Genomic DNA, 26,876 nt, shown 5'->3' on the forward strand with positions numbered 1-26,876 from the left:
GGTTAGGGGTCGGATTTGGGTTAGGATTAGCCTAAAACTTAACCTTAACCCTCACCCGACCCCTAACCATAACCATAACCTAACAATAACCCATGGTTATCTCCCCTATACCATGCCTCGCTGTCCCTGTCGTTGTCCGCGCCCCTTTTGTAAAACGCTGTACTACAACACCCAAGATAGCGGGTTCGCTCTTCGCTCCGGCAAAATAACTTGTGAGGGTATCGGTCATGAAATCTTTTGTATTTCAATTCTCCTTTTACCGGTTTTTCAAGTTAGACTGAAATCCTATATAGTGTATTCCTACTTTCCGCAGTAATACGAAACTCGAATAACAATTACTTACAAGACGATGTTTATAATGGAATGGTCGGCAGGATTTATAAGAGCAGTATAAATGTTATTTATTGAAAATTACTTGAGAATTATTTTACAGTCCTGGTGTGCATATATTTTGTTTCAGTTGTCGTTGTACTGATCTTTTGTTTGTCTTATTCATGATATTAACTGGTTTATAATTGTATAAAACCTGGATCAAAGTCGCGTGTTAATAAACTTTACGATGTATGTTTGTTGATCCAAGGACCTTCATGCGATTTGATTGTTATTAGCCTTATTTGGATATATTGTTTGGCATTTGCTATATATGTGAGTTGTGGTAAAAATATATTGATCTACGCCTGCTCCTAAATTAAAATCATTCCTAAAAGAAGAATATCTAATATTTACTGTAATAACAAAATGCATTTAAATGCCGTCTCTTATGAAGCCACAATGCCCAGTTTTTCAAACACATGTTACCTCAGCGGAGGTATTTCTTTTAGATCGGTTCTCATTTGGCATTGTTTTACAGACCGATATACCTGATGAGACTATTTTCGCTTTTTTTCCCTCGATGTGACATTATTAACCCATTCATGCCTAGCGTCTTGAAAAAAGGCCTTGGCAAACAGCGTAGACCCAGATGAGACGCCGCATGATTGTTTGCTTAAAGGAATATCTGTAAGAATTATTCTAAATAGAGAATTAAATTTATTATACATCCCTAATTTTGGAAATCAATTGATCCAATTTAGAAGGATGGGAGATTCCACTAGGCATAAATGGGTTAAACTCGAGCCTTAAAAATCAATCCAGGCATTTATTCCACAATAAGCCTATTAAACATAATTGCGTTTAGTTTAAACGCACATGTGAATACTGCGTCAACTGCGCGTCAGATGTGCGACCACCGTAGAATCGCGTGATTTATTTAGCAGCACAACATGAATACTGTAAGAATGGTGACCAGCGTATAAAAATGTATCTGTCCAAGCATTTAATGTAAATAGAACACTATGTAAAGAATCAAAACATATAATACCGGTTGACCGTGCGATGTTTCAACACAGACCCACGCATTTTTTAAGCGAATGACTATGAATCAACTTGTTTTGCCTTTCAGACGATATTTCAAAATCCGTTATGGGTCGATAGACACTGATCGAGCGTCTATAAAAAGCTCGCATAACTAGAACAGGGCAAAATCTGTATCAGTGAACAGTAGTACAATGTGAGGTAAAGTATTTGCGTTCATTTCACTTGAGGTATTTTATAAATAAATTTATTTACGGATTGACATGAGAGGTGTTTCCTATTAGTTTTTATTGAAAATAAGCAATTACAGCGCTAAAGGTACACGATGTATAATTTAAATGGATGGGATTCTTTGGTTTAATGACGTGCGATACGTGTTTTTAAACGGATTTGTGATAAGAAAATACACGTAAATATGTGAACATCAGTCACCGAGAATAGCACTGGTAGAAGGGCTCTACTACATATCATATGGGCAGTATTGTTCCATCGAGTTTAGTCCCATACAAAAAGCTATAAATTCAAAATTCAAACTTCAAATTTATAAGGCAGCTGTGAGAACTGCCATTGCGCGTGTTCGCCCTTAAGAAAATCGCATACCCCATATAAATTGGTCGAGACGAAACGGTTTACTAACTGGCAAAATCATATAAGTAATGAAGTAAAGTTTTGTATTATATATTGTAGAATGCCTACCCACACGTACATTTATTTCATTTCAGATTCTTACCTCTTGAAATAAACGCCTGTGACCGATCAACCATAGCAACCAGAATGTCGGTGGATAAACAGCCTCAGTCAAGTAAGTTACTGATAGAGGGAAATAGTAAATACTAATTGTAACCAGTACCTTGTATTCCAATTAAGGGTATAACTGAGCAAGTGGTTTGTGGTAAGGTTTAATTTGTGAAATAATAACCACCTGATGGGGAAAGTAACACATATGCTATGTTTTTGTTCCACCTACATAGTATAATTTTGTGTAACAGAATAATTTTATTGCAAGAAAAGAAGCCATTGTTCAATAGACAGTATTTTCAATAAAAATCTACTGGAAACATAAAAATGTTTAAACTGGTGTGTGTTTTAAAGCTATTAGCTTGAGCTTCAAGAGAACATTTTCCATGATTGTGTGTACTTAATAACAATGAATATACTGTGCAAGAGAAGCAATGCAAATACAAATATGTTGGCAACTTGCAATTATGAAACGTCTGTAAACCTCTGTTTACGTATTTTTATAAAATAACACTTAGTTTGCCCGTTGACCAGTAAAAGATAAATGGTTTTATACAGTTTGTGAATGTTTACAAAATCATGGAGTCAATGCAAGTGTTTGAAAAAGTCTAGCTCTGAGTTGGCTTACATCTGTGGTATAAAAGTGTACATGCATGACCAATACCCACATTTTGTAACATTATAGTTTGAATAGTACCGCACGTAGCTTTACTTGATGGATTTTAACTATTTGTTTTCATGTGTCCTTTAAGGACAGAACTATCATTTATATGATTCTATTCCTAACACAACAACATAGTGTTAGCTACAATCGCTTGATAATGCATATTACGTAAATAGGTAGTTTTATGATCAGCTCTTGAAATATAATAAAAAACTTTTAAGTTAAAGAAACACTGTAAATGTTATTATATGTATGGATAACATCCCCCTCCTTGCTGATTTTCATTGTTACGCTGTAGTGCAAATGCGGCCGATGGGCGGCCTGCCCCCGAGTGTACAATACCTGGCGAGTCTTGACCAAGTCTACATCAGACAAAAAGTCGAGATGCTCGAAGGTATCAGCTGACTTTCTGTCCTAGTAGTTTTTTCGCATGATAAAAATATTTTCAAGGTATCTAAAGTGAAATAAAAATAAATACAACAAATAATTTTCTGTATTTCTTACAACAGAATTCTTCAATAATTATCCCCGCAATAGGCGGAGGGATATTGTTTTTGCGTTGTTCGTCCGTCTTTCCGTCCTTCCGTTTTACCGTCCGACTTTCCGTCCGTCCGGAGCCATATCTTGGTAGTGCTTTTGCGGATTTCATTGAAACTTGGTATGAGTATATATATGGATAAGAGGATGATGCACGCCAAATGGCAGTGTACACCATCTGTTAATAACGGAGTTATGGCCCTTGGCCTTTGTATCTAAAAAAAAAATGCTTTTTTGAGTGTCAAATATAACACTTTTGTGTCCAGAAGCATATTGGCAGGGGATATCAATTCAACGATTTTGCTTATTTCTTCATTACAATATGTCAAAAAGTTTACACATTAAACAAAATGGCCAGTTCATCCTTTGTCTATTGGCAAAGCCATTTAACGTCGCATGCGATAATCTACAGCTCTTTAGTTCTTACGTGTAAGTTATCTTACCTAAACCTGTACTTAAAAACATGGTGCAAAACATCAACTGTTATGGATTGGATCAATTCAACAGTCAACAGTCTTTCAAATGCGATAATGATACAACAATTTAAAATAATTTAATACATTTGTGTTTATGAATTAAATTTAAACAATCTGTTACTATTGATAAAGACTCAATAAGTTCATCTATTTCTAAAAGTAGGCATTCTTCTTTTTTTTGCTCTTATGTGACCATTAAAGTTACTTTAAATTGTTATTCCTGTTTTTAGTGTTGACAGGGTTTGAGACGAAGAATCGCTATGCAGTTCTGAACAAGGACATGCAGCAGATTTTCTTTTTTCAGTAAGGTATACAACAACCTTTTCAAAGTCATAGTTCCTGTCATCGTCAAGTTACCGCATTCGCGAAACTCACAGTTCTTTCAATCATATAAACAAACAATTGTCCGGTAAATTATTTAGTAAAATCTTCCAACAATCATATAATTGTCTAGAACCTCCTTAGTAAAAACTTTCTATTACCTATAATAAAAGATTGTATTGTATCCTCCTGAGTGAAAATTTGCAATTCTAACAATGATACGATTGTCCAGCAGTCTCCTTTGAGAAAACTCACAGTTCCTACAATCATTAGATTGCCCAGTACCCTCTTTTGTGAAATTTACAGTTTTTACAATCATGCGATTTTCAAGTACCCTTCTTTGTAAAATTTTACAGTTTCTTCAAACATACGATCGTCCACTACCTTACTTTGTGAAAAACTACATTTCCTACAATAATAGGTCGATTGTCCAATACCCTCAGTTAGTGTCAACATACAGTTCCTATAATCATAAGATTGTTACCCACCTTTGTGAAAATTCCAGTTCTTATAATCAAATGATTGTACAGTTCTTACAATCATGCAGTTGTCCAGTACCATTCTTTGTGAAAACCTATAATTAATACCATCATACAATGGCCCTTCTACACTCCTTTGAGAAATTATACAGTTTTTGCAATCATACAATTGACCAGTACCCGCCTTTGTGAAAATTTATAGGTCCTAAAATCATTGTCCAGTACCCCCTTAATGAAAACATATATTTCCTACAATCATACTATTGCTCACAACCGTCCTTTGTGTTCCCACAATCATACAATTGCCCTGTACCCTTCTTTGTATAATCGTACAGCTCATATAAGCATATAATTGTCATGTACCCTCCTTTAAGTAAACTTTTATTCACTACAATCATAAAATTGTCCAATACTCTCCTTTGTGAAAAAAATATACTTCCCATAACCCCACAACTGTCCAGTAACCTCCTTTTTGAAAACTTATACTACAATCATACAATTATTCAGTAGCTTCCTTAGTAAAAACTTTTAATTTTTACAATCATGCTATTGTCCTGCACCCTCCTTTGTGAAAACGTACATTGCATACAATCATTTGATTGTCAAGTACTATTCTTAAGTAAAACTTCCTAGTTCAATCATGCAATTTTCCAGTGACAATACTAGTGAAACTTACATATTTATTATTTATTCAATTTCTACAATCACACAATCGCCTGTTTTTTTTTAATGTTAGTTTGCATTACCTGATATAAATTTATTTAAATTTGATATTTAAAGTAAGAAGAGATCAATATGTTATTTAACTGTATTCACTATTGTAAATAAAAAAAAATGATTTGAACATAAAATATTTGATTAAAGAATTCCTGTTACTTTACTTTCGAATTGCTGAATATGATCACTGGTTATGTTTGTATGTTATAGTTGCTCAATATTCTGTACTTGGCAGCAATATAGCAGTGTTTTGGGATTCCCTGTGTTTGTACTTTACACGGATGGGTTCTCTTAAATTTCAGAGTCAAGCACCTGTGAGCGATGCTTCTGTCCCCAGCTACGCGGGTTTCAGTTGCATATGACGGACAACAACTCCCAAGTAGGATTCAGTTATTTATGGTACTATTTAAAGTTGATGTATTGCTAAATTGTATAAATGTAATCATACCTGTTCCGATTTCTCATATCTAAGGATTTCTTATATATTCCTTGTTGACAAGCTGATAGGAGGTAAAAGGCATGCTATGTGTTACAAACGCTTGGTCATTTTACTGATTGATTGTCTGATTACAATGCATCAATTATTTTATTAAATGACACTTTTTACCGTTGCCAATTTGCCAAACTGTGAACAAGTCCCTTTTTTTATCTTCAAAGTATGCACATAATGCATGGTATACTTGTGTAACAGGAAATAATCCGGATGTCCCGTGACTTCAAATGCTGCATTGGTTGCTGCTGGTGTGCCGGGGGCTGCTGTCAGATGGTCCTCAACGTGGAGGCACCTGTGGGGCGTCTTGTTGGGAGGATCAAGACAAGGTAAGGACATTGATTGTTTTGACCAATTTGGTACCTCATTGGATTGCCAGTATCGACACTGGGTATGGATTTTTATGATTTTGTCCCGTGGAGAACCATATTGCATGGCGTTATTGACACAGCGTAGGGGCATTTATGGCTTGAACCATTTAGTATCTTATTGAATTGGTAGGATTGGCATCGGTTGTGGGCATACATGTCTTTCTCTCGTGGAGAACCTGATTGGATTGGCAGGATCATTACAGGGTATGAGCATTACGTGATAATATTTCCGGGGGTGGGCTTCATTGGATTGGCAGGATCTGTCAAGTAGTGATACAATAACGCAGATAGGTTATGAATGAAAACGTTTACAATTATGTAGCATGGGACATTTTCACTATGCACTTGGCATATTGATGGTTATGGCTTGCTGTTATTAGTATCTCGCTTGTGATGAATACATTTTCTGTATTTGCAATTATCGACATCCTATGTCAACGTCAATCCAACCAATGCAATTCCTTTATATATCACATTTACACTAGACCTGAGTATTAAATCGTGTTTGTTTTACGTTGAATGACAGAAGGCAATACTCAGATAACATAAACGCCCGTGTAATACAACGTAAAACAGTGTTAAACTAGGTTTGGCTCAATCACCGTTGACAAACATAATCACGCGTGACTTTCCATCGTTCGATGTTGAATATATGGGACAAAAATGAAGTCAGTTTAGTCTAAAACAGCTGAGAAATCGTGACTTACTAGAGAGATCCGCCGCGTCTGGGAAAGGGGATTGTCTGGAGTCTGTCTGGATGTATTATTGTCGGATCAGAATATATTGTTATTAGAATGACCTATTGACTGGAAGCATTGTGTTACATAGAGGATATTTGTTGGATTCGGTGGATTATCGATTTTAATTCACGAGTGATCATAGAAAATATATTTTTTCTATGATCACGAGTGAATTAAAATCGATATTCCACCGAAACCAACAAATGTTCTTTTTATTTTATGCTTTTTGTCACCGTTTATATACATTATTTAAGAGTTTAACTCAAGAATTTCGCTGGGATAATGACGTCATTTCGTTAAAAAAATGACGTCATTTCACAGTAAACAGTGAAAATTACAGTGAAAATTATGGATAATTTTCACTGTTTGAAACAGTGAAATTATCAGTTTTAATTCATTGATATTTCTCTATAAACCGGAAAGCATTAAATAAATAGTATGTATAATTTCAATAAACAGTTCTTCGAGTTGTGTGCGTCTTTATTCCATTGAACTACGCATCAGATCACCACCGGGTATGGATATGCGGTCCATCATTGATGTAATGTTTGTGAACTTTCTTGTTTGTTATGTAATTGTGTATCATACTAATATTTAAGTTTAAAGCATGATAGGCATGTGTACCTAGAATTCTAAATGTTTATTTGTTTGTCTCACTTGCCAGAATCCATCAAGCTTTCACTGTGCTTGCTCATGCAAGTAAACTTGTCTTTTAATTAAACTTGGTTTAATCATTGTTTTTAGCTTATCTTGTTTTAATTAACTTTGTGTATGGAATTTTTGTTTAATATTCATTAAACTGACATTTCAATACGTTCCTCTGCATATGATGCTCAAATGGTTGTGGCAGGCCGGTTTAATGTTTCTGCATTGTATGCCAATTTATTCTGGTACTTCTTATTCCAGCAACTCCAAATGCAGTCCGCACATGCAGGTATTTGACGCCGCAGATAACCACCTGTATACTCTCTGGGCTCCCTGCTGTCCCTGCCAGTGTCCTATCTGCTGCGAAGATGATATCAACGTTCCGGTAAGATCCTGATCGGTTATTGTTTTATGGCTTTCCGGTTGTTTCGCATTTGTATCTTACGTGTATTACTTATTTTTCTCTTTGTGTATATACCCTATCAATACAGTGGCTTTTTCATCAATATATTCTGTAATGCAAATGTGTATGACGAAGAATGTGAAAATAGTAATACAACACTGACTGTGGTACATTGCATGCCCAGACCAGATACCGTAAGTCTATGTTGATTGGCCTTTCTCTGATTCAAGATCACTGACCCCTCTCTGACCCAGCGGGTCGGTAACATTGCCAAGGTGTGGCGCGGTTGCTGCAGAGAGGCATTCACTGATGCAGACTCCTATAGGCTTACCTGTGAGTTAACTAAGACACTGCGAGTCGGTTGACTGCCGTGTGACCACCAGGTCACAGGTTTACTTTCCACATAGGGATTTAGAAAAAAAAGAACTGGTTCTTCACATGAACTCGAGTTATGATATTGTTAATAAGCTGAAGGTATTCGATTCAAGTAATATATATAAAAAAACTGGCTTAAATAACCGTGTATTAAAATAAATGTTAATTTGTTGGTAAAATTCTATGTTCAAGCCTGATTTTATTATTTATGGGAGTGTAATGATTTAAATGGTACCCGCCATGAGATCAAGACTTATATAATAGTTCGTGGATTAAAATAACCCAAAAGTCGTTAATCACGGGTTCTACCCAGAAAATGTCACACAAAGGTCTCAATAATCTTTGGTAAAACGCAAACAAACAAATCAATAGGTTTAAAAAAAATCGAATCTATATATATTCGTCATATTGTTTTATTTCGATCATCATGTGAACAAGTTCGTTTTGCGAGAAAGTAAGACTGTACGTGTTGGAATAAGCGATTTCTTCTTTACAAATATTTGTTTTAGTTCCAGCAGACATGTCCCTTGATAGTAAAGTCCTGTGCATTGGTGCTGCATTCATGGTGGTATGTCACATTCTCATACATTTTCCTAGATTCAAAGATTTTGACATTGAATCCATTTGTTTGCAAAGTTATGATTTTGTGTAGTTGAAAATATTTTCACAGTTTCATAAAGACATTTGTCAATATAGATCCTAGGTTTGTTTACTAACAACATCCTTGCTCTCATTTTCTTTCTGACTTCCTTTCTGTAATGCTTTCTTTGCTGTCATTTCATGACTTATGTCTTTGCCCCGATGCCGTGTCTGATTGTTTCGTTGATGTCCTTAATTTCAAATAATGTCTAAAGTCGTTGTTTTTTTAAATGTCATCCTTGCTTTCTTTTCATGTCGGATGCCTTAATTCTCATGTAATGTATCATGTCCTTCGCTATCATGCAATGTCTAACATCCTTTCGCTCGCGTCATGTCTGATGTCCTAACTCTCAAGTCATGTGTCATGCCCTTTGATGTTATGTAATATTGTTATGCTCATTTTATGTATGATGTCTCAATTAATGTATCATGGCCTCACACACATATCATGCCAGATGTATTTGTTGCCATGTCATGCCTGATTGCTTTTGCTCTCATGTCATCTCTAATGTGATTTTTGTCATGTTATGTATTATACCCTTGCTCGCGTGTCATGTCTGATGTCCTTGCTTTCATTACACGTCTTACATCCTTGCTCTTATGTAGTGTTCGATGTCGTTGCTCTCATATCATGTCTGACGTTCAATCCCTCTTGCCAGGTTTGATGTCCGAAGTCCTTTTTCTCATTTCATGTCTGATGTCCTTTCTTTCTTGTCACCATTGACATCTGTTCTCTAATGTCATATCTGAAAACCTGACTATAATGTCATGTCTGTCATCCTAAGTATAATGTCATTTTGTCATATTAACTCTCATGTCATGTCTTTCTATCATGTCCTGTTGGCCAACATTGATGTCATGTCTGACATTTCAGGAGTACCTCAATGAGTCCCAAGAGGAGAATTAACAACGGCAAACAAGAAAGAACCTGCGAATAACTGACAATCAATTATAAAGAGGAACAGTGTAAGAGAATAATCACATACATTATAAACATGCAACTTTAGCAAGCAGAAATCTTTAGTGTATCTTATCTGTATACATTGTTTACGTGTAACCATAGAATCGAAAGCACCCTACATATACAGTAGTATATTATATATTCTTGTTTATAAACAGTTAAACATATACAAAGTATTTTTCACATTTTATTGTGTATGTTTCATATATTTGTGTAGCCTTATCATTTTTATCTTATCAGATGTGTCATTTATTAAACACCAATATTGTTATACAATAATGAAAATTATTTTTGGAGCGTAATGGTGTTAGCAATGTGCGGCAAATCTCATCTTTAAAATGTTCACAAGAATAATGCGTGCCTTTCATATCTACCTTTTACTTTTAACATTACTCTTCAATGCACGCATTTATGTATACTGAATAGATTTTCATGCAATTTATTCGAAATTTGAATTGTTGTGGTTCATGTTCATTTAATTGTTATTTATATTTCAATGTGACTTTAGCAAGCCTTGCGTGGGGATATTTATTCAACATTAACATTATGTAACATTATGTAATTTTATGTATTTATTGTGACTCATTATGAATATAAGATTCTGTTGAAATCCTGATTTTAAACTTTGTATTATGTAGTGTAAAACTTTGTTTGTTTTTCAAACATATGATTTTATATGTAGATGAAACTGTTCTAGTTTTTAATAAAATTTAAGTGAATATGTGTTGTTCTGGTGTTGTGGTTTTGCCTTTATAGGACAGTCAGATAGGGTAAGATATGTTGGCTTGTTATCATCGTACCATTAAATGTAAATACTTTAACAAAGAAATAATCATTTGTCAATAATAGAAAGATTCATTTAACTGTACTGATAGGTGTGTCATGTATGCTGAAAACAACAGAGGTGATGTTAACATCTATTTCCTAAGCTAACGCATAAAATGAATCGAGTAAATATAAGCAAATAAAAATCAAAAAAGAACAACGTATTGCTGAGACATACATGATCTACAAGCAGTACGGTGGTGATATTGGTTTATACGGTATCGTAAAAGAAGTACAAGAAGCAGAGAAACGAAAACGACAGAACCTTTTGTCGCCAGGAGTTGTTTTGGCAAAGATGGAAGAGCATAGCAGAAGATTTCCTTCATGGTATCATGTCGAAGATGCCACTGATGCTTTCCTGACTGAGTCGTTGATAAGATCGCCTTCTATCAACGCGTTTCTGAACGCAAAACGGGTCTTCGACATACCAATACTCACCAAAAGCAACACAGATATGTGCTCTATACTAGAAGCAATTCTAAAGAGCGACATCGATATTGACAATGTTTCAGTATGCTGTTCGTTTGGACATTCAACCGTCGACAAACCTCATAAGATGGTCGTGATGAAACACAGAGACAGCGTCACACCGTTCATGGAAGCACTAAAACATCAAGAGAGACAAAAAAGTCCAGTGTATATTGGAAACGTAGTAGGTGGAAAGTTTGACGATCCGAGCCAAGTGATCATTGTCACTAAAGAAGAAATGAGGCATACACGATACTTGCACGGCGCTTACTCCGAGTGTCAGTTCAGCGATTACATCCCGAAACACGAAATACCAATGAGGGTTTGCTACGGAGTGGTTCCAAATACTGTTTCAATCATAACCATGTGGAAAAACGACTTCAAGATTGTACTTTTCCCGGCACTGCATACGGAACAGTGGACTTTGACCAAAAACAACGCCCTAAATGGAATCCACAGCATTTTGACCATCTGTCGTTATCATTTGCTAAGATGAATCAGATTTAAAGGAAATGTACTACATCTTGATATTTTCTCTTTTTATCATCATGTGTTATACATATAAGCAGATCCGCAACAAAATATTGTTGGCATCAGCAATGATGAAAAATACATGTATTGCAAACGTCATGTTTGGTGTTTGTGTTGTTATAGCAATGTATAAAGAAGGCGCTAAATAGTTTAAGTTTTAATTTATATCGGAAATAAATATACAATAATAAAACACACTATTATGAACAGTGAAGTTCTGGGGATACGTAAAATAACATGAACTTGTGTTCTGAACAAGGACATGCAGCAGATTTTCTTTTTTCAGTAAGGTATACAACAACCTTTTCAAAGTCATAGTTCCTGTCATCGTCAAGTTACCGCATTCGCGAAACTCACAGTTCTTTCAATCATATAAACAAACAATTGTCCGGTAAATTATTTAGTAAAATCTTCCAACAATCATATAATTGTCTAGAACCTCCTTAGTAAAAACTTTCTATTACCTATAATAAAAGATTGTATTGTATCCTCCTGAGTGAAAATTTGCAATTCTAACAATGATACGATTGTCCAGCAGTCTCCTTTGAGAAAACTCACAGTTCCTACAATCATTAGATTGCCCAGTACCCTCTTTTGTGAAATTTACAGTTTTTACAATCATGCGATTTTCAAGTACCCTTCTTTGTAAAATTTTACAGTTTCTTCAAACATACGATCGTCCACTACCTTACTTTGTGAAAAACTACATTTCCTACAATAATAGGTCGATTGTCCAATACCCTCAGTTAGTGTCAACATACAGTTCCTATAATCATAAGATTGTTACCCACCTTTGTGAAAATTCCAGTTCTTATAATCAAATGATTGTACAGTTCTTACAATCATGCAGTTGTCCAGTACCATTCTTTGTGAAAACCTATAATTAATACCATCATACAATGGCCCTTCTACACTCCTTTGAGAAATTATACAGTTTTTGCAATCATACAATTGACCAGTACCCGCCTTTGTGAAAATTTATAGGTCCTAAAATCATTGTCCAGTACCCCCTTAATGAAAACATATATTTCCTACAATCATACTATTGCTCACAACCGTCCTTTGTGTTCCCACAATCATACAATTGCCCTGTACCCTTCTTTGTATAATCGTACAGCTCATATAAGCATATAATTGTCATGTACCCTCCTTTAAGTAAACTTTTATTCACTACAATCATAAAATTGTCCAATACTCTCCTTTGTGAAAAAAATATACTTCCCATAACCCCACAACTGTCCAGTAACCTCCTTTTTGAAAACTTATACTACAATCATACAATTATTCAGTAGCTTCCTTAGTAAAAACTTTTAATTTTTACAATCATGCTATTGTCCTGCACCCTCCTTTGTGAAAACGTACATTGCATACAATCATTTGATTGTCAAGTACTATTCTTAAGTAAAACTTCCTAGTTCAATCATGCAATTTTCCAGTGACAATACTAGTGAAACTTACATATTTATTATTTATTCAATTTCTACAATCACACAATCGCCTGTTTTTTTTTAATGTTAGTTTGCATTACCTGATATAAATTTATTTAAATTTGATATTTAAAGTAAGAAGAGATCAATATGTTATTTAACTGTATTCACTATTGTAAATAAAAAAAAAATGATTTGAACATAAAATATTTGATTAAAGAATTCCTGTTACTTTACTTTCGAATTGCTGAATATGATCACTGGTTATGTTTGTATGTTATAGTTGCTCAATATTCTGTACTTGGCAGCAATATAGCAGTGTTTTGGGATTCCCTGTGTTTGTACTTTACACGGATGGGTTCTCTTAAATTTCAGAGTCAAGCACCTGTGAGCGATGCTTCTGTCCCCAGCTACGCGGGTTTCAGTTGCATATGACGGACAACAACTCCCAAGTAGGATTCAGTTATTTATGGTACTATTTAAAGTTGATGTATTGCTAAATTGTATAAATGTAATCATACCTGTTCCGATTTCTCATATCTAAGGATTTCTTATATATTCCTTGTTGACAAGCTGATAGGAGGTAAAAGGCATGCTATGTGTTACAAACGCTTGGTCATTTTACTGATTGATTGTCTGATTACAATGCATCAATTATTTTATTAAATGACACTTTTTACCGTTGCCAATTTGCCAAACTGTGAACAAGTCCCTTTTTTTATCTTCAAAGTATGCACATAATGCATGGTATACTTGTGTAACAGGAAATAATCCGGATGTCCCGTGACTTCAAATGCTGCATTGGTTGCTGCTGGTGTGCCGGGGGCTGCTGTCAGATGGTCCTCAACGTGGAGGCACCTGTGGGGCGTCTTGTTGGGAGGATCAAGACAAGGTAAGGACATTGATTGTTTTGACCAATTTGGTACCTCATTGGATTGCCAGTATCGATACTGGGTATGGATTTTTATGATTTTGTCCCGTGGAGAACCATATTGCATGGCGTTATTGACACAGCGTAGGGGCATTTATGGCTTGAACCATTTAGTATCTTATTGAATTGGTAGGATTGGCATCGGTTGTGGGCATACATGTCTTTCTCTCGTGGAGAACCTGATTGGATTGGCAGGATCATTACAGGGTATGAGCATTACGTGATAATATTTCCGGGGGTGGGCTTCATTGGATTGGCAGGATCTGTCAAGTAGTGATACAATAACGCAGATAGGTTATGAATGAAAACGTTTACAATTATGTAGCATGGGACATTTTCACTATGCACTTGGCATATTGATGGTTATGGCTTGCTGTTATTAGTATCTCGCTTGTGATGAATACATTTTCTGTATTTGCAATTATCGACATCCTATGTCAACGTCAATCCAACCAATGCAATTCCTTTATATATCACATTTACACTAGACCTGAGTATTAAATCGTGTTTGTTTTACGTTGAATGACAGAAGGCAATACTCAGATAACATAAACGCCCGTGTAATACAACGTAAAACAGTGTTAAACTAGGTTTGGCTCAATCACCGTTGACAAACATAATCACGCGTGACTTTCCATCGTTCGATGTTGAATATATGGGACAAAAATGAAGTCAGTTTAGTCTAAAACAGCTGAGAAATCGTGACTTACTAGAGAGATCCGCCGCGTCTGGGAAAGGGGATTGTCTGGAGTCTGTCTGGATGTATTATTGTCGGATCAGAATATATTGTTATTAGAATGACCTATTGACTGGAAGCATTGTGTTACATAGAGGATATTTGTTGGATTCGGTGGATTATCGATTTTAATTCACGAGTGATCATAGAAAATATATTTTTTCTATGATCACGAGTGAATTAAAATCGATATTCCACCGAAACCAACAAATGTTCTTTTTATTTTATGCTTTTTGTCACCGTTTATATACATTATTTAAGAGTTTAACTCAAGAATTTCGCTGGGATAATGACGTCATTTCGTTAAAAAAATGACGTCATTTCACAGTAAACAGTGAAAATTACAGTGAAAATTATGGATAATTTTCACTGTTTGAAACAGTGAAATTATCAGTTTTAATTCATTGATATTTCTCTATAAACCGGAAAGCATTAAATAAATAGTATGTATAATTTCAATAAACAGTTCTTCGAGTTGTGTGCGTCTTTATTCCATTGAACTACGCATCAGATCACCACCGGGTATGGATATGCGGTCCATCATTGATGTAATGTTTGTGAACTTTCTTGTTTGTTATGTAATTGTGTATCATACTAATATTTAAGTTTAAAGCATGATAGGCATGTGTACCTAGAATTCTAAATGTTTATTTGTTTGTCTCACTTGCCAGAATCCATCAAGCTTTCACTGTGCTTGCTCATGCAAGTAAACTTGTCTTTTAATTAAACTTGGTTTAATCATTGTTTTTAGCTTATCTTGTTTTAATTAACTTTGTGTATGGAATTTTTGTTTAATATTCATTAAACTGACATTTCAATACGTTCCTCTGCATATGATGCTCAAATGGTTGTGGCAGGCCGGTTTAATGTTTCTGCATTGTATGCCAATTTATTCTGGTACTTCTTATTCCAGCAACTCCAAATGCAGTCCGCACATGCAGGTATTTGACGCCGCAGATAACCACCTGTATACTCTCTGGGCTCCCTGCTGTCCCTGCCAGTGTCCTATCTGCTGCGAAGATGATATCAACGTTCCGGTAAGATCCTGATCGGTTATTGTTTTATGGCTTTCCGGTTGTTTCGCATTTGTATCTTACGTGTATTACTTATTTTTCTCTTTGTGTATATACCCTATCAATACAGTGGCTTTTTCATCAATATATTCTGTAATGCAAATGTGTATGACGAAGAATGTGAAAATAGTAATACAACACTGACTGTGGTACATTGCATGCCCAGACCAGATACCGTAAGTCTATGTTGATTGGCCTTTCTCTGATTCAAGATCACTGACCCCTCTCTGACCCAGCGGGTCGGTAACATTGCCAAGGTGTGGCGCGGTTGCTGCAGAGAGGCATTCACTGATGCAGACTCCTATAGGCTTACCTGTGAGTTAACTAAGACACTGCGAGTCGGTTGACTGCCGTGTGACCACCAGGTCACAGGTTTACTTTCCACATAGGGATTTAGAAAAAAAAGAACTGGTTCTTCACATGAACTCGAGTTATGATATTGTTAATAAGCTGAAGGTATTCGATTCAAGTAATATATATAAAAAAACTGGCTTAAATAACCGTGTATTAAAATAAATGTTAATTTGTTGGTAAAATTCTATGTTCAAGCCTGATTTTATTATTTATGGGAGTGTAATGATTTAAATGGTACCCGCCATGAGATCAAGACTTATATAATAGTTCGTGGATTAAAATAACCCAAAAGTCGTTAATCACGGGTTCTACCCAGAAAATGTCACACAAAGGTCTCAATAATCTTTGGTAAAACGCAAACAAACAAATCAATAGGTTTAAAAAAAATCGAATCTATATATATTCGTCATATTGTTTTATTTCGATCATCATGTGAACAAGTTCGTTTTGCGAGAAAGTAAGACTGTACGTGTTGGAATAAGCGATTTCTTCTTTACAAATATTTGTTTTAGTTCCAGCAGACATGTCCCTTGATAGTAAAGTCCTGTGCATTGGTGCTGCATTCATGGTGGTATGTCACATTCTCATACATTTTCCTAGATTCAAAGATTTTGACATTGAATCCATTTGTTTGCAAAGTTATGATTTTGTGTAGTTGAAAATATTTTCACAGTTTCATAAAGACATTTGTCAATATAGATCCTAGGTTTGTTTACTAACAACATCCTTGCTCTCATTTTCTTTCTGACTTCCTTTCTGTAATGCTTTCTTTGCTGTCATTTCATGACTTATGTCTTTGCCCCGATGCCGTGTCTGATTGTTTCGTTGATGTCCTTAATTTCAAATAATGTCTAAAGTCGTTGTTTTTTTAAATGTCATCCTTGCTTTCTTTTCATGTCGGATGCCTTAATTCTCATGTAATGTATCATGTCCTTCGCTATCATGCAATGTCTAACATCCTTTCGCTCGCGTCATGTCTGATGTCCTAACTCTCAAGTCATGTGTCATGCCCTTTGATGTTATGTAATATTGTTATGCTCATTTTATGTATGATGTCTCAATTAATGTATCATGGCCTCACACACATATCATGCCAGATGTATTTGTTGCCATGTCATGCCTGATTGCTTTTGCTCTCATGTCATCTCTAATGTGATTTTTGTCATGTTATGTATTATACCCTTGCTCGCGTGTCATGTCTGATGTCCTTGCTTTCATTACACGTCTTACATCCTTGCTCTTATGTAGTGTTCGATGTCGTTGCTCTCATATCATGTCTGACGTTCAATCCCTCTTGCCAGGTTTGATGTCCGAAGTCCTTTTTCTCATTTCATGTCTGATGTCCTTTCTTTCTTGTCACCATTGACATCTGTTCTCTAATGTCATATCTGAAAACCTGACTATAATGTCATGTCTGTCATCCTAAGTATAATGTCATTTTGTCATATTAACTCTCATGTCATGTCTTTCTATCATGTCCTGTTGGCCAACATTGATGTCATGTCTGACATTTCAGGAGTACCTCAATGAGTCCCAAGAGGAGAATTAACAACGGCAAACAAGAAAGAACCTGCGAATAACTGACAATCAATTATAAAGAGGAACAGTGTAAGAGAATAATCACATACATTATAAACATGCAACTTTAGCAAGCAGAAATCTTTAGTGTATCTTATCTGTATACATTGTTTACGTGTAACCATAGAATCGAAAGCACCCTACATATACAGTAGTATATTATATATTCTTGTTTATAAACAGTTAAACATATACAAAGTATTTTTCACATTTTATTGTGTATGTTTCATATATTTGTGTAGCCTTATCATTTTTATCTTATCAGATGTGTCATTTATTAAACACCAATATTGTTATACAATAATGAAAATTATTTTTGGAGCGTAATGGTGTTAGCAATGTGCGGCAAATCTCATCTTTAAAATGTTCACAAGAATAATGCGTGCCTTTCATATCTACCTTTTACTTTTAACATTACTCTTCAATGCACGCATTTATGTATACTGAATAGATTTTCATGCAATTTATTCGAAATTTGAATTGTTGTGGTTCATGTTCATTTAATTGTTATTTATATTTCAATGTGACTTTAGCAAGCCTTGCGTGGGGATATTTATTCAACATTAACATTATGTAACATTATGTAATTTTATGTATTTATTGTGACTCATTATGAATATAAGATTCTGTTGAAATCCTGATTTTAAACTTTGTATTATGTAGTGTAAAACTTTGTTTGTTTTTCAAACATATGATTTTATATGTAGATGAAACTGTTCTAGTTTTTAATAAAATTTAAGTGAATATGTGTTGTTCTGGTGTTGTGGTTTTGCCTTTATAGGACAGTCAGATAGGGTAAGATATGTTGGCTTGTTATCATCGTACCATTAAATGTAAATACTTTAACAAAGAAATAATCATTTGTCTACGGTTATGTCAATAATAGAAAGATTCATTTAACTGTACTGATAGGTGTGTCATGTATGCTGAAAACAACAGAGGTGATGTTAACATCTATTTCCTAAGCTAACGCATAAAATGAATCGAGTAAATATAAGCAAATAAAAATCAAAAAAGAACAACGTATTGCTGAGACATACATGATCTACAAGCAGTACGGTGGTGATATTGGTTTATACGGTATCGTAAAAGAAGTACAAGAAGCAGAGAAACGAAAACGACAGAACCTTTTGTCGCCAGGAGTTGTTTTGGCAAAGATGGAAGAGCATAGCAGAAGATTTCCTTCATGGTATCATGTCGAAGATGCCACTGATGCTTTCCTGACTGAGTCGTTGATAAGATCGCCTTCTATCAACGCGTTTCTGAACGCAAAACGGGTCTTCGACATACCAATACTCACCAAAAGCAACACAGATATGTGCTCTATACTAGAAGCAATTCTAAAGAGCGACATCGATATTGACAATGTTTCAGTATGCTGTTCGTTTGGACATTCAACCGTCGACAAACCTCATAAGATGGTCGTGATGAAACACAGAGACAGCGTCACACCGTTCATGGAAGCACTAAAACATCAAGAGAGACAAAAAAGTCCAGTGTATATTGGAAACGTAGTAGGTGGAAAGTTTGACGATCCGAGCCAAGTGATCATTGTCACTAAAGAAGAAATGAGGCATACACGATACTTGCACGGCGCTTACTCCGAGTGTCAGTTCAGCGATTACATCCCGAAACACGAAATACCAATGAGGGTTTGCTACGGAGTGGTTCCAAATACTGTTTCAATCATAACCATGTGGAAAAACGACTTCAAGATTGTACTTTTCCCGGCACTGCATACGGAACAGTGGACTTTGACCAAAAACAACGCCCTAAATGGAATCCACAGCATTTTGACCATCTGTCGTTATCATTTGCTAAGATGAATCAGATTTAAAGGAAATGTACTACATCTTGATATTTTCTCTTTTTATCATCATGTGTTATACATATAAGCAGATCCGCAACAAAATATTGTTGGCATCAGCAATGATGAAAAATACATGTATTGCAAACGTCATGTTTGGTGTTTGTGTTGTTATAGCAATGTATAAAGAAGGCGCTAAATAGTTTAAGTTTTAATTTATATCGGAAATAAATATACAATAATAAAACACACTATTATGAACAGTGAAGTTCTGGGGATACGTAAAATAACATGAACTTGTGTGGGGAGTGATTTGATTTCGATTGCCATTTTCCAGCTACCTCCGATTCAAGTAAAGCTTTGTCTTGTATAGACACTTAGTTCTTATAAATAAACTTACCCAGGAAAAGTCTGATAAGCTTTTTTCGACGTCATAATAAATGAGACATTCAAGGGAAACCTTGATCTTGAGGTTATGTGACTGCCTCATACCTTCTGCACAATGCATCAATGTGATAAACATGTGATGCCATTAACAGGAATATCATTGATAAAGCATTAGATATTTAGAGCGGACACAAACTCAAATATTATGGTATACAATGTAATGCTCTAAATTGGGTAACAGATTTTCTTCATGACCGTACTCAGACGGTCGTCCTGGAGGGCCAATCATCACAAAAAGTTCCAGTCACATCTGGCTCCCCCCCTCAGGGAACTGTCCTTGGGCCGAACCTGTTCCTCATCTATATCAACGACCTGCCTGACTACTTGCAGCACAGCAAACTTCCTGTTTGCAGACGATAGTATAATCTATAGATAAAGTGCAACCAGGATGCACAGAAGCTGCAAAGCGATTTAGAGGCTGCAGGTAGATGGGAGCAATATTGGCTCATGTTATTCCATCCCGGTAAATGCAATGTGTTAAGCATCACCCGTCAAGCTAGACCTGTCCCCTTCCAATATCAGCTACATAACCATACCTTAGAACGAGTAAAATCATCAAAATACTTAGGCGTAACTATCCAAGACAACTTAAGTGGGATCAACATATAAATTCTACCACCAGTAAATCAAACCAATCACTGGGATTCATTCGCAAAAATCTCAAAATAAATGCCCCTTAAGTTAAGCAACATGCATATAAAGTAATGGTAAGACCAAAACTTGAATATCCTTCTACAGTTTGGGATTCCCATAATAATAATCAAATAAACCAAATTGAAAAGGTGCAAAAAAGAGCAGCGCGTTTCGTCACAAATTATTACCGTACTGGACAAAACTCAAAATCAGTCACAGAAATTATTAATAACCTAATTGGCCGTCACTTGAAGTTAGAACAGCAAGAGCAAGATTTATACTTTTCTATAAAATTGTGAACAACATACTAGCCATTCCATCAGTAACAATAAGCAACCTGTTATTCCCAAAATCTTCTTATTTGAGTACTAGGTACTCACACAATCATAGATACAGACATATAGGTGTATTTAACAATCCATACAAGTTCTCCGATTACCCTAGAACCATCCGTCAGTGAGACATGTTGCCTATCACGGCCGGTACAGCAGGCACAGTCGACATCTTCAAAACAGTTGACACTTTGCCTGTTATATTGCAAGTAATTTCTCTGCAAGCCTAAACAGCAGCCAGTGTACATAGTTTTATCTTTGGCACAATTTTGCTTCTGACACAAGCCTGCATATACAAAACTTGTATCTAACACTATTTTGGCTTCTGATCCGAGCATCTTGTACCATACACAAAATTTCACCCAGCGCCAGTACATAATCATCAGTTATGTTTATCCTTGTATGGTGGAGTACTGTTATCACGAAGAAGAAGATGAGTTGACAGGCTTATGTCGTTTGCAAGTTTGTAATGAGATTTCAAGTCAAGATTTATTAAAATCTAAATTAGCCACATTGATTGAAGCAAAACAACGAATTTTCCTTCAAAATTGTATACATACTTTTAAGAATAAATACTGTTCAATTACTCCCACACATTCAACAATATTTGTGTGGCACGTTACATCGGGCTTAACGAATATATAATGCGTACTTATTATTGAATACATGTATTATATTTGTCTTTCGTTAATAATTCATCTTGTTAAATAAAAGCCCTTGTGCACACTAAATATAGCAAAATAACATAGCTTATGAAAAAACGAGGACCAGCATATGTAATTGGTTGTTTCAATACACAAGTTCAATGTTAATTCAAATTGACATATATGTATATATATATATATATATATATATATATATATATATATATATATATATATATATATATATATATATATATATATATATATATATATATATATATATATATATATATATATATATATATATATATATATATATATTGAGTATACATATACTCAAAACAGTAAATGGTCAATAGTCTTAAAAACGCTCCCAAAAGAGAACGATGCGGGCAAAAATCTTTATCAGTGTTCATATCACCCCCGGAAACCCGACATGCTGTGAGAAGTTGGACATGCTAGGAGATGTAGCCGATATATTTCAAAGAATTTCGGTAGGGTAAGTAAATCCAGTTCTATAATTGTTAAAAAGGCATTTTTGAAATAAAATATATTTTGGTGCATGCAAAGGAGGTATTACCATGTATGTTAGAAAAATCCTGGTTATTAATATTCAGGATTTATTGAAATATGGCTATTTAAAGTCGACGATGCAGGGATTTGTCCCATATTTAGCACTTTATTTACAAATTTCTTTAAAGGTATGCCAGTGAAAAAGTTTTTTCACCGACAATTATATTAACCAATGTCCCCGAGTAACATATCCGCTAGGGTTTATTAAAAAAGTTCGTATTGGTGGAAAAATTCGACTTTACATACAACGTGTTGATGAAAAAATGATATGTTCATTTATAAACTTAAAAGCTCACTATTACAGCTGATTTATGCCCTCTCTGACGCATTGTAGATCATTTTCGTTGAACTTTGAGGTTTTATAATGATATCCGCTCTGAAGCTAAGTTAATTTCTAGCTAATTTGTATCTTTTTTTATTGTTTGAAAATCACTGTAAATGTAAAGAAATTGATTCAAACAGGTAAAAATATACGTCCGGTAGGCAATATAAAAATTTATAATAATAACAAACTACATGTAGTTCCTATTATCAAAAGGTGCCCCATGTTTGTTATTATTGATCCTTAAGATTATTATGTTTTATAATAATATTGCTTAATAAGTTAATATATTTTCGAGCATAACACATTTGAAAAGAGAGAGGCAGGAAAGGACGGAGAGAGCGAGCGGACGGACGGACGTTCTAACAAGAGGACAGACATACAGACAGACAGACAGTTTATTTCAATCCAATAAGGCATTTAAGCCCACGAGGACATATATACAATACACGTGTTGACGAACAGTGTAGACTAGAATACAAAATTTTAACAAAAGTTGTAGTTGTATGTTTCCAACATTTGGAGAAGATCGCTTTGAGAACAATATTTCAAAAAGCATACATGCAAGATAATTCTGGAACGTTTTCTAAGCATTAAACCAATCTATTTTAAACTATAATACAATATGTTCTTATCTTAGAGATTTCTTCAATCAACTACTTTGAGTAGTATAGCTGCCTATATTTATTTTTGTCCTTGTACCAATTACTGGATGATATTCTATTAACAATGTAAGAACATAGAAATTGGCTTTTAAAATGTAGCTTACATTTATCCTAATTTGTTTCGTACTATCAAATATCATCATATAAGCATGATAGTATGTTGTTTAAAGAAAGTCTTTTAGGGCTGTATTCTAAACAAATACATCTATTAAACAAACAATGACAAAAGATTAGTTATATATAAATATTTACATAAGTATGCCATATTACACCACTTTATCCTGCATTAAATGGTGTCTCTACATCGGCATCTTCGGATATGTTCATAAATTTAGTTCAATTTTACTATTACGAAAAACAAGTAAAATAACCAATCGCAAAGAAACCTTTAAATACAAAAATATAATATAGTTTAATTATTTAACATGTATGATTTATATATCTATCACAGATGATATTTTAACATCTATGGAATTAACATTAAGAGTGCCATAGATATATATGTCTTACCGAAACGAAAATGTAAGACTGATATCATAGGCAACTGCTACCACTAACATCTGTACTTAACAATTTATATCCACTTTTCATATATTTGTCTTATCGAAAGAAACATGTAAGACAAATATTGTGGAAACTAGACTTATAATGACACGTTATAATACATTAATTGTAAGATCTTGAACTACATTATGATTTAACGAGTAAGACAGACATTACATATGTTTTGTCATATCTATTCATACGATAGAACGCTTATATGGTGTAATATTAACATAAACAACAGAATTAATTTTGCTTTAACAATTTCAGATTAGTTCACTACAATACTTTAAAGTTGTACAGAGCAACGCTATTATAACCTGGTAAATATAATAATTCAAATGGTATTAAGACAACATGTCTTATCTATTAATCGTAATAGAAAAATGCATGTAAATGTTATAATGTAATCGTATTTCACTACAATACATTACATTTGTAAATAGCAACGCTATCATAGTCCGGTATACTTAACAATTACAACGGCATAAAGGCCTCATATCATATTTATTATCCGTATTAAAAATGTATGTAACAGTAACCAACAATCATGTAAACATATTTTGCGTATGGTTTCTGTAATATACCAATGAACATACATAGTACATCAGACATATTAACAGTTTCAGCAGAAACACATAGAAAACATGAAATATATACAATTCAAGTACAAAGAAACACATAGAAAGCATGTATTTACAGTATCACACGAAACACATTGTGCATCAATTTTACCATGTCAATTTCTATACATTACCTCGTTTCTAATAATAAATGTTTTATGAATATAGGTTCCTAAGTTTCTAAGTATATTATCATTTTCTGACTTTATAAGATCTACAAATTTAGCCATGCTAGGTATATACCAATATTTTCTGCCAATATACTTTTTCCTAATGTCAGTATACATTACACATTCCATAACAAAATGATATTCATCCTCAATTGTATTGCATCTTGCACATTTTCTATCACTTATTGGGGTACTCAAAGGTCTGGTCCATCGACCAGCCTCAATATGCAATCTATGCGATGAGACTCGAAAACGAGAAAACGAATGACAAACCTTACTAATATTAAAACATTCGAGATATGGTTGAAATCTAAAAGATGAAATTGTGTTGTAGAAAAAAGCTCTACTAGACTGAGTTAATCTGGCGTACCAGTTCTGTATAAATTGGTCATTTAATCTCTGCTTAACAATATATAGAAACATGTCATTATTACATACACCTTGAAAAGTCCAGGCATCAACAAAACCAAACGAACATAATAAGTTCTTCAATAAGGAGCACCAATTTGTGTTATTGGGATAATATTCTAAATCATTATTTAATAAATTATAAACAAGAATAATATACTTATTTTATTTCGTTTGCAGAATTCGTAACCAATATTTAATAGCCTTATACATATGTATAGTTTTAAAAGATGCTGTACCTAATTCGCCATATATAAAATCGTTCTGAGTAGTTTTCTTCCCACCAAGCAGTTTCTTTGCAAAATCTCATATGTAATGTCTCAATTGATAAGTCATTCGCAAAACAACATATTTCACAACAATAATTCAAAATTGGCGTTACAAGCTTTTCGAAAAGTTCCAACTTGTGTTTTGGCGGTATATAAGTAAATTTATACAAGTATTTATTCAAAATAAAAATGGCTTTCTGTGCCTGTCCGGCCAAAGTACTTTGTGCGGTACTAAGCGAAACCCCTGTAGTAAAAACCACAGCTAAATAACAGAATTTGTTAACTTTTTCAATTGATTCGCCATTATAATAAAAAGCATGTCATTTGGAATAGAATCGTCTTTTTTAAATATCATAACTTTTGTTTTAGCAACATTTACCTTCAGTTTCCATGTTAAACAATCATATAATATATCAATACTACGCTGTAATGATTCAGCCAAATTTGCAAAAATGACAATGTCGTCGGCATACAGTAACATAAATATCTTAAACATATTAACATCTATACCATCTACATTGTTATAAATAAACATATCTTCTAAATCATTGATAAACATGGAAAAAAGGGAGATAAGCACTCCCCCTGTCGTACCCCCAGAGTGCATGTGTATTCATCACTTAACTTATTGCAATACTTAACTCTAGACTTAACAGAATCATATATTGATTAAACAATGTTGAGTATATTACCTCTATCTACCGTACTCATATTTGCCCTAAATCCTGATTGGACTTCTATATACACGTTATACTTTTCGGCCCATGATTTCAATCTATTATCTATAATCCTAGTAAACAGCTTACCTAAACTACTCAAGAAAGTTATACCACGATAATTATCCACATTATTTATACTGCTTTTTTTATGAAGTGGAATCACAAAGCCTTCCGACCATCGCTTAGGGAAATATGCGTTTTCAAAAATCTTATTAAAAAACGTTCATCAATGCATTTTTACCGACAGTAAACATTTCGTTTTTTAAACAATCAGGACCACCTGACCTGTTGGTTTTCAACTAGTTAATGGCTGCTGTTATTTCCGTAATAGTTATTCATGTGTTTAATTCACTGAACATAATTTTAAATTCATCATTTTCGTACCTATCAATTAAATACATAATATCTTCATCAAGTGTAAAATACCTATCTTCTGGATTATTAACAGCTTTAAAATAATTTTCAAACATTGATATATTTGACTTTTTGATCCCAGCAGATTCCTTTAACATATTCGAATATCAACGAGCATTTTTGTGCCTGTTACTCAACAGTTTATTTGTTTTTTCTTAATCATAATTGTATCTACATTTTCTTATTGTCAACTTATAATCCGACCTAGATTTCACCTTATTCACTCTTGTGTTTTCATTTTGACTAATTCTATACTGATTAAGACATCTTAAGAAAATATTCCTTTTCTCAAAACACTCCTCGTTAAACCATGGCTGTGAACTTTCCGAGTTAACAACATAATTACTATTGTCTGTACATATATTTTTAACAAAAGGTGAGGCAACATTGTCTAAAATAGTTTCAAATTATTTATACACACATTTATATCATCACATGTCATGCTAGCCCTTATATTATTCGTCAAAACATCTAA

The 26,876-nt window shown here is 34.2% G+C and overlaps 3 protein-coding genes across 7 annotated transcripts in view; all 3 read left to right on the plus strand.

Moving 5' to 3' along the window:
* The first annotated feature begins 1,588 nt into the window (after positions 1–1,588).
* The window catches only part of LOC127866427 (phospholipid scramblase 1-like), a 75,438-nt gene continuing 50,150 nt past the window's right edge, over positions 1,589–26,876 (plus strand). Inside the window, exon 1 of the mRNA XM_052406938.1 lies at positions 1,589–1,671. The gene's annotated coding sequence lies outside the window, so the exon portion shown is untranslated. The remainder of the gene's footprint in view (positions 1,672–26,876) is intronic.
* LOC127866435 (phospholipid scramblase 2-like) lies at positions 5,592–10,427 on the plus strand. 3 transcript variants are annotated; one of them, XM_052406960.1, is made up of 7 exons: positions 5,592–5,664; positions 5,977–6,104; positions 7,346–7,432; positions 7,793–7,916; positions 8,165–8,267; positions 8,819–8,877; positions 9,823–10,427. In XM_052406960.1, the coding sequence occupies exons 1-7, from the start codon at positions 5,644–5,646 to the stop codon at positions 9,853–9,855; spliced, it is 555 nt and encodes a 184-aa protein (XP_052262920.1). In that variant the 5' UTR covers positions 5,592–5,643; the 3' UTR covers positions 9,856–10,427. The 3 variants fall into 3 exon arrangements, with proteins under 3 accessions (XP_052262920.1, XP_052262922.1, XP_052262921.1); XM_052406962.1 differs by lacking the exon at positions 8,819–8,877; XM_052406961.1 differs by lacking the exon at positions 7,346–7,432.
* LOC127866437 (phospholipid scramblase 2-like) lies at positions 13,540–18,375 on the plus strand. Of its 3 annotated transcripts, XM_052406963.1 has the most exons (7): positions 13,540–13,612; positions 13,925–14,052; positions 15,294–15,380; positions 15,741–15,864; positions 16,113–16,215; positions 16,767–16,825; positions 17,771–18,375. In XM_052406963.1, exons 1-7 carry the CDS (start codon positions 13,592–13,594, stop codon positions 17,801–17,803), a joined length of 555 nt encoding a protein of 184 aa, XP_052262923.1. In that variant the 5' UTR covers positions 13,540–13,591; the 3' UTR covers positions 17,804–18,375. The 3 variants fall into 3 exon arrangements, with proteins under 3 accessions (XP_052262923.1, XP_052262925.1, XP_052262924.1); XM_052406965.1 differs by lacking the exon at positions 16,767–16,825; XM_052406964.1 differs by lacking the exon at positions 15,294–15,380.

This window comes from Dreissena polymorpha, chromosome 2 (genome assembly GCF_020536995.1).
Source record: "Dreissena polymorpha isolate Duluth1 chromosome 2, UMN_Dpol_1.0, whole genome shotgun sequence".
Classification (NCBI taxonomy): Eukaryota; Metazoa; Mollusca; class Bivalvia; order Myida; family Dreissenidae; genus Dreissena; species Dreissena polymorpha.

Coding starts and splice junctions, on each gene's coding strand:
- LOC127866435 (XM_052406960.1), top strand. CDS start 5,644: ATGACGGACAACAACTCCCAA. Junction 5,665..5,976: donor TGACGGACAACAACTCCCAA/GTAGGATTCAGT, acceptor CTTGTGTAACAG/GAAATAATCCGGATGTCCCG. Junction 7,917..8,164: donor AAGATGATATCAACGTTCCG/GTAAGATCCTGA, acceptor CTCTGATTCAAG/ATCACTGACCCCTCTCTGAC.
- LOC127866437 (XM_052406963.1), top strand. CDS start 13,592: ATGACGGACAACAACTCCCAA. Junction 15,381..15,740: donor CGGTCCATCATTGATGTAAT/GTTTGTGAACTT, acceptor TTCTTATTCCAG/CAACTCCAAATGCAGTCCGC. Junction 16,826..17,770: donor TTGGTGCTGCATTCATGGTG/GTATGTCACATT, acceptor CTGACATTTCAG/GAGTACCTCAATGAGTCCCA.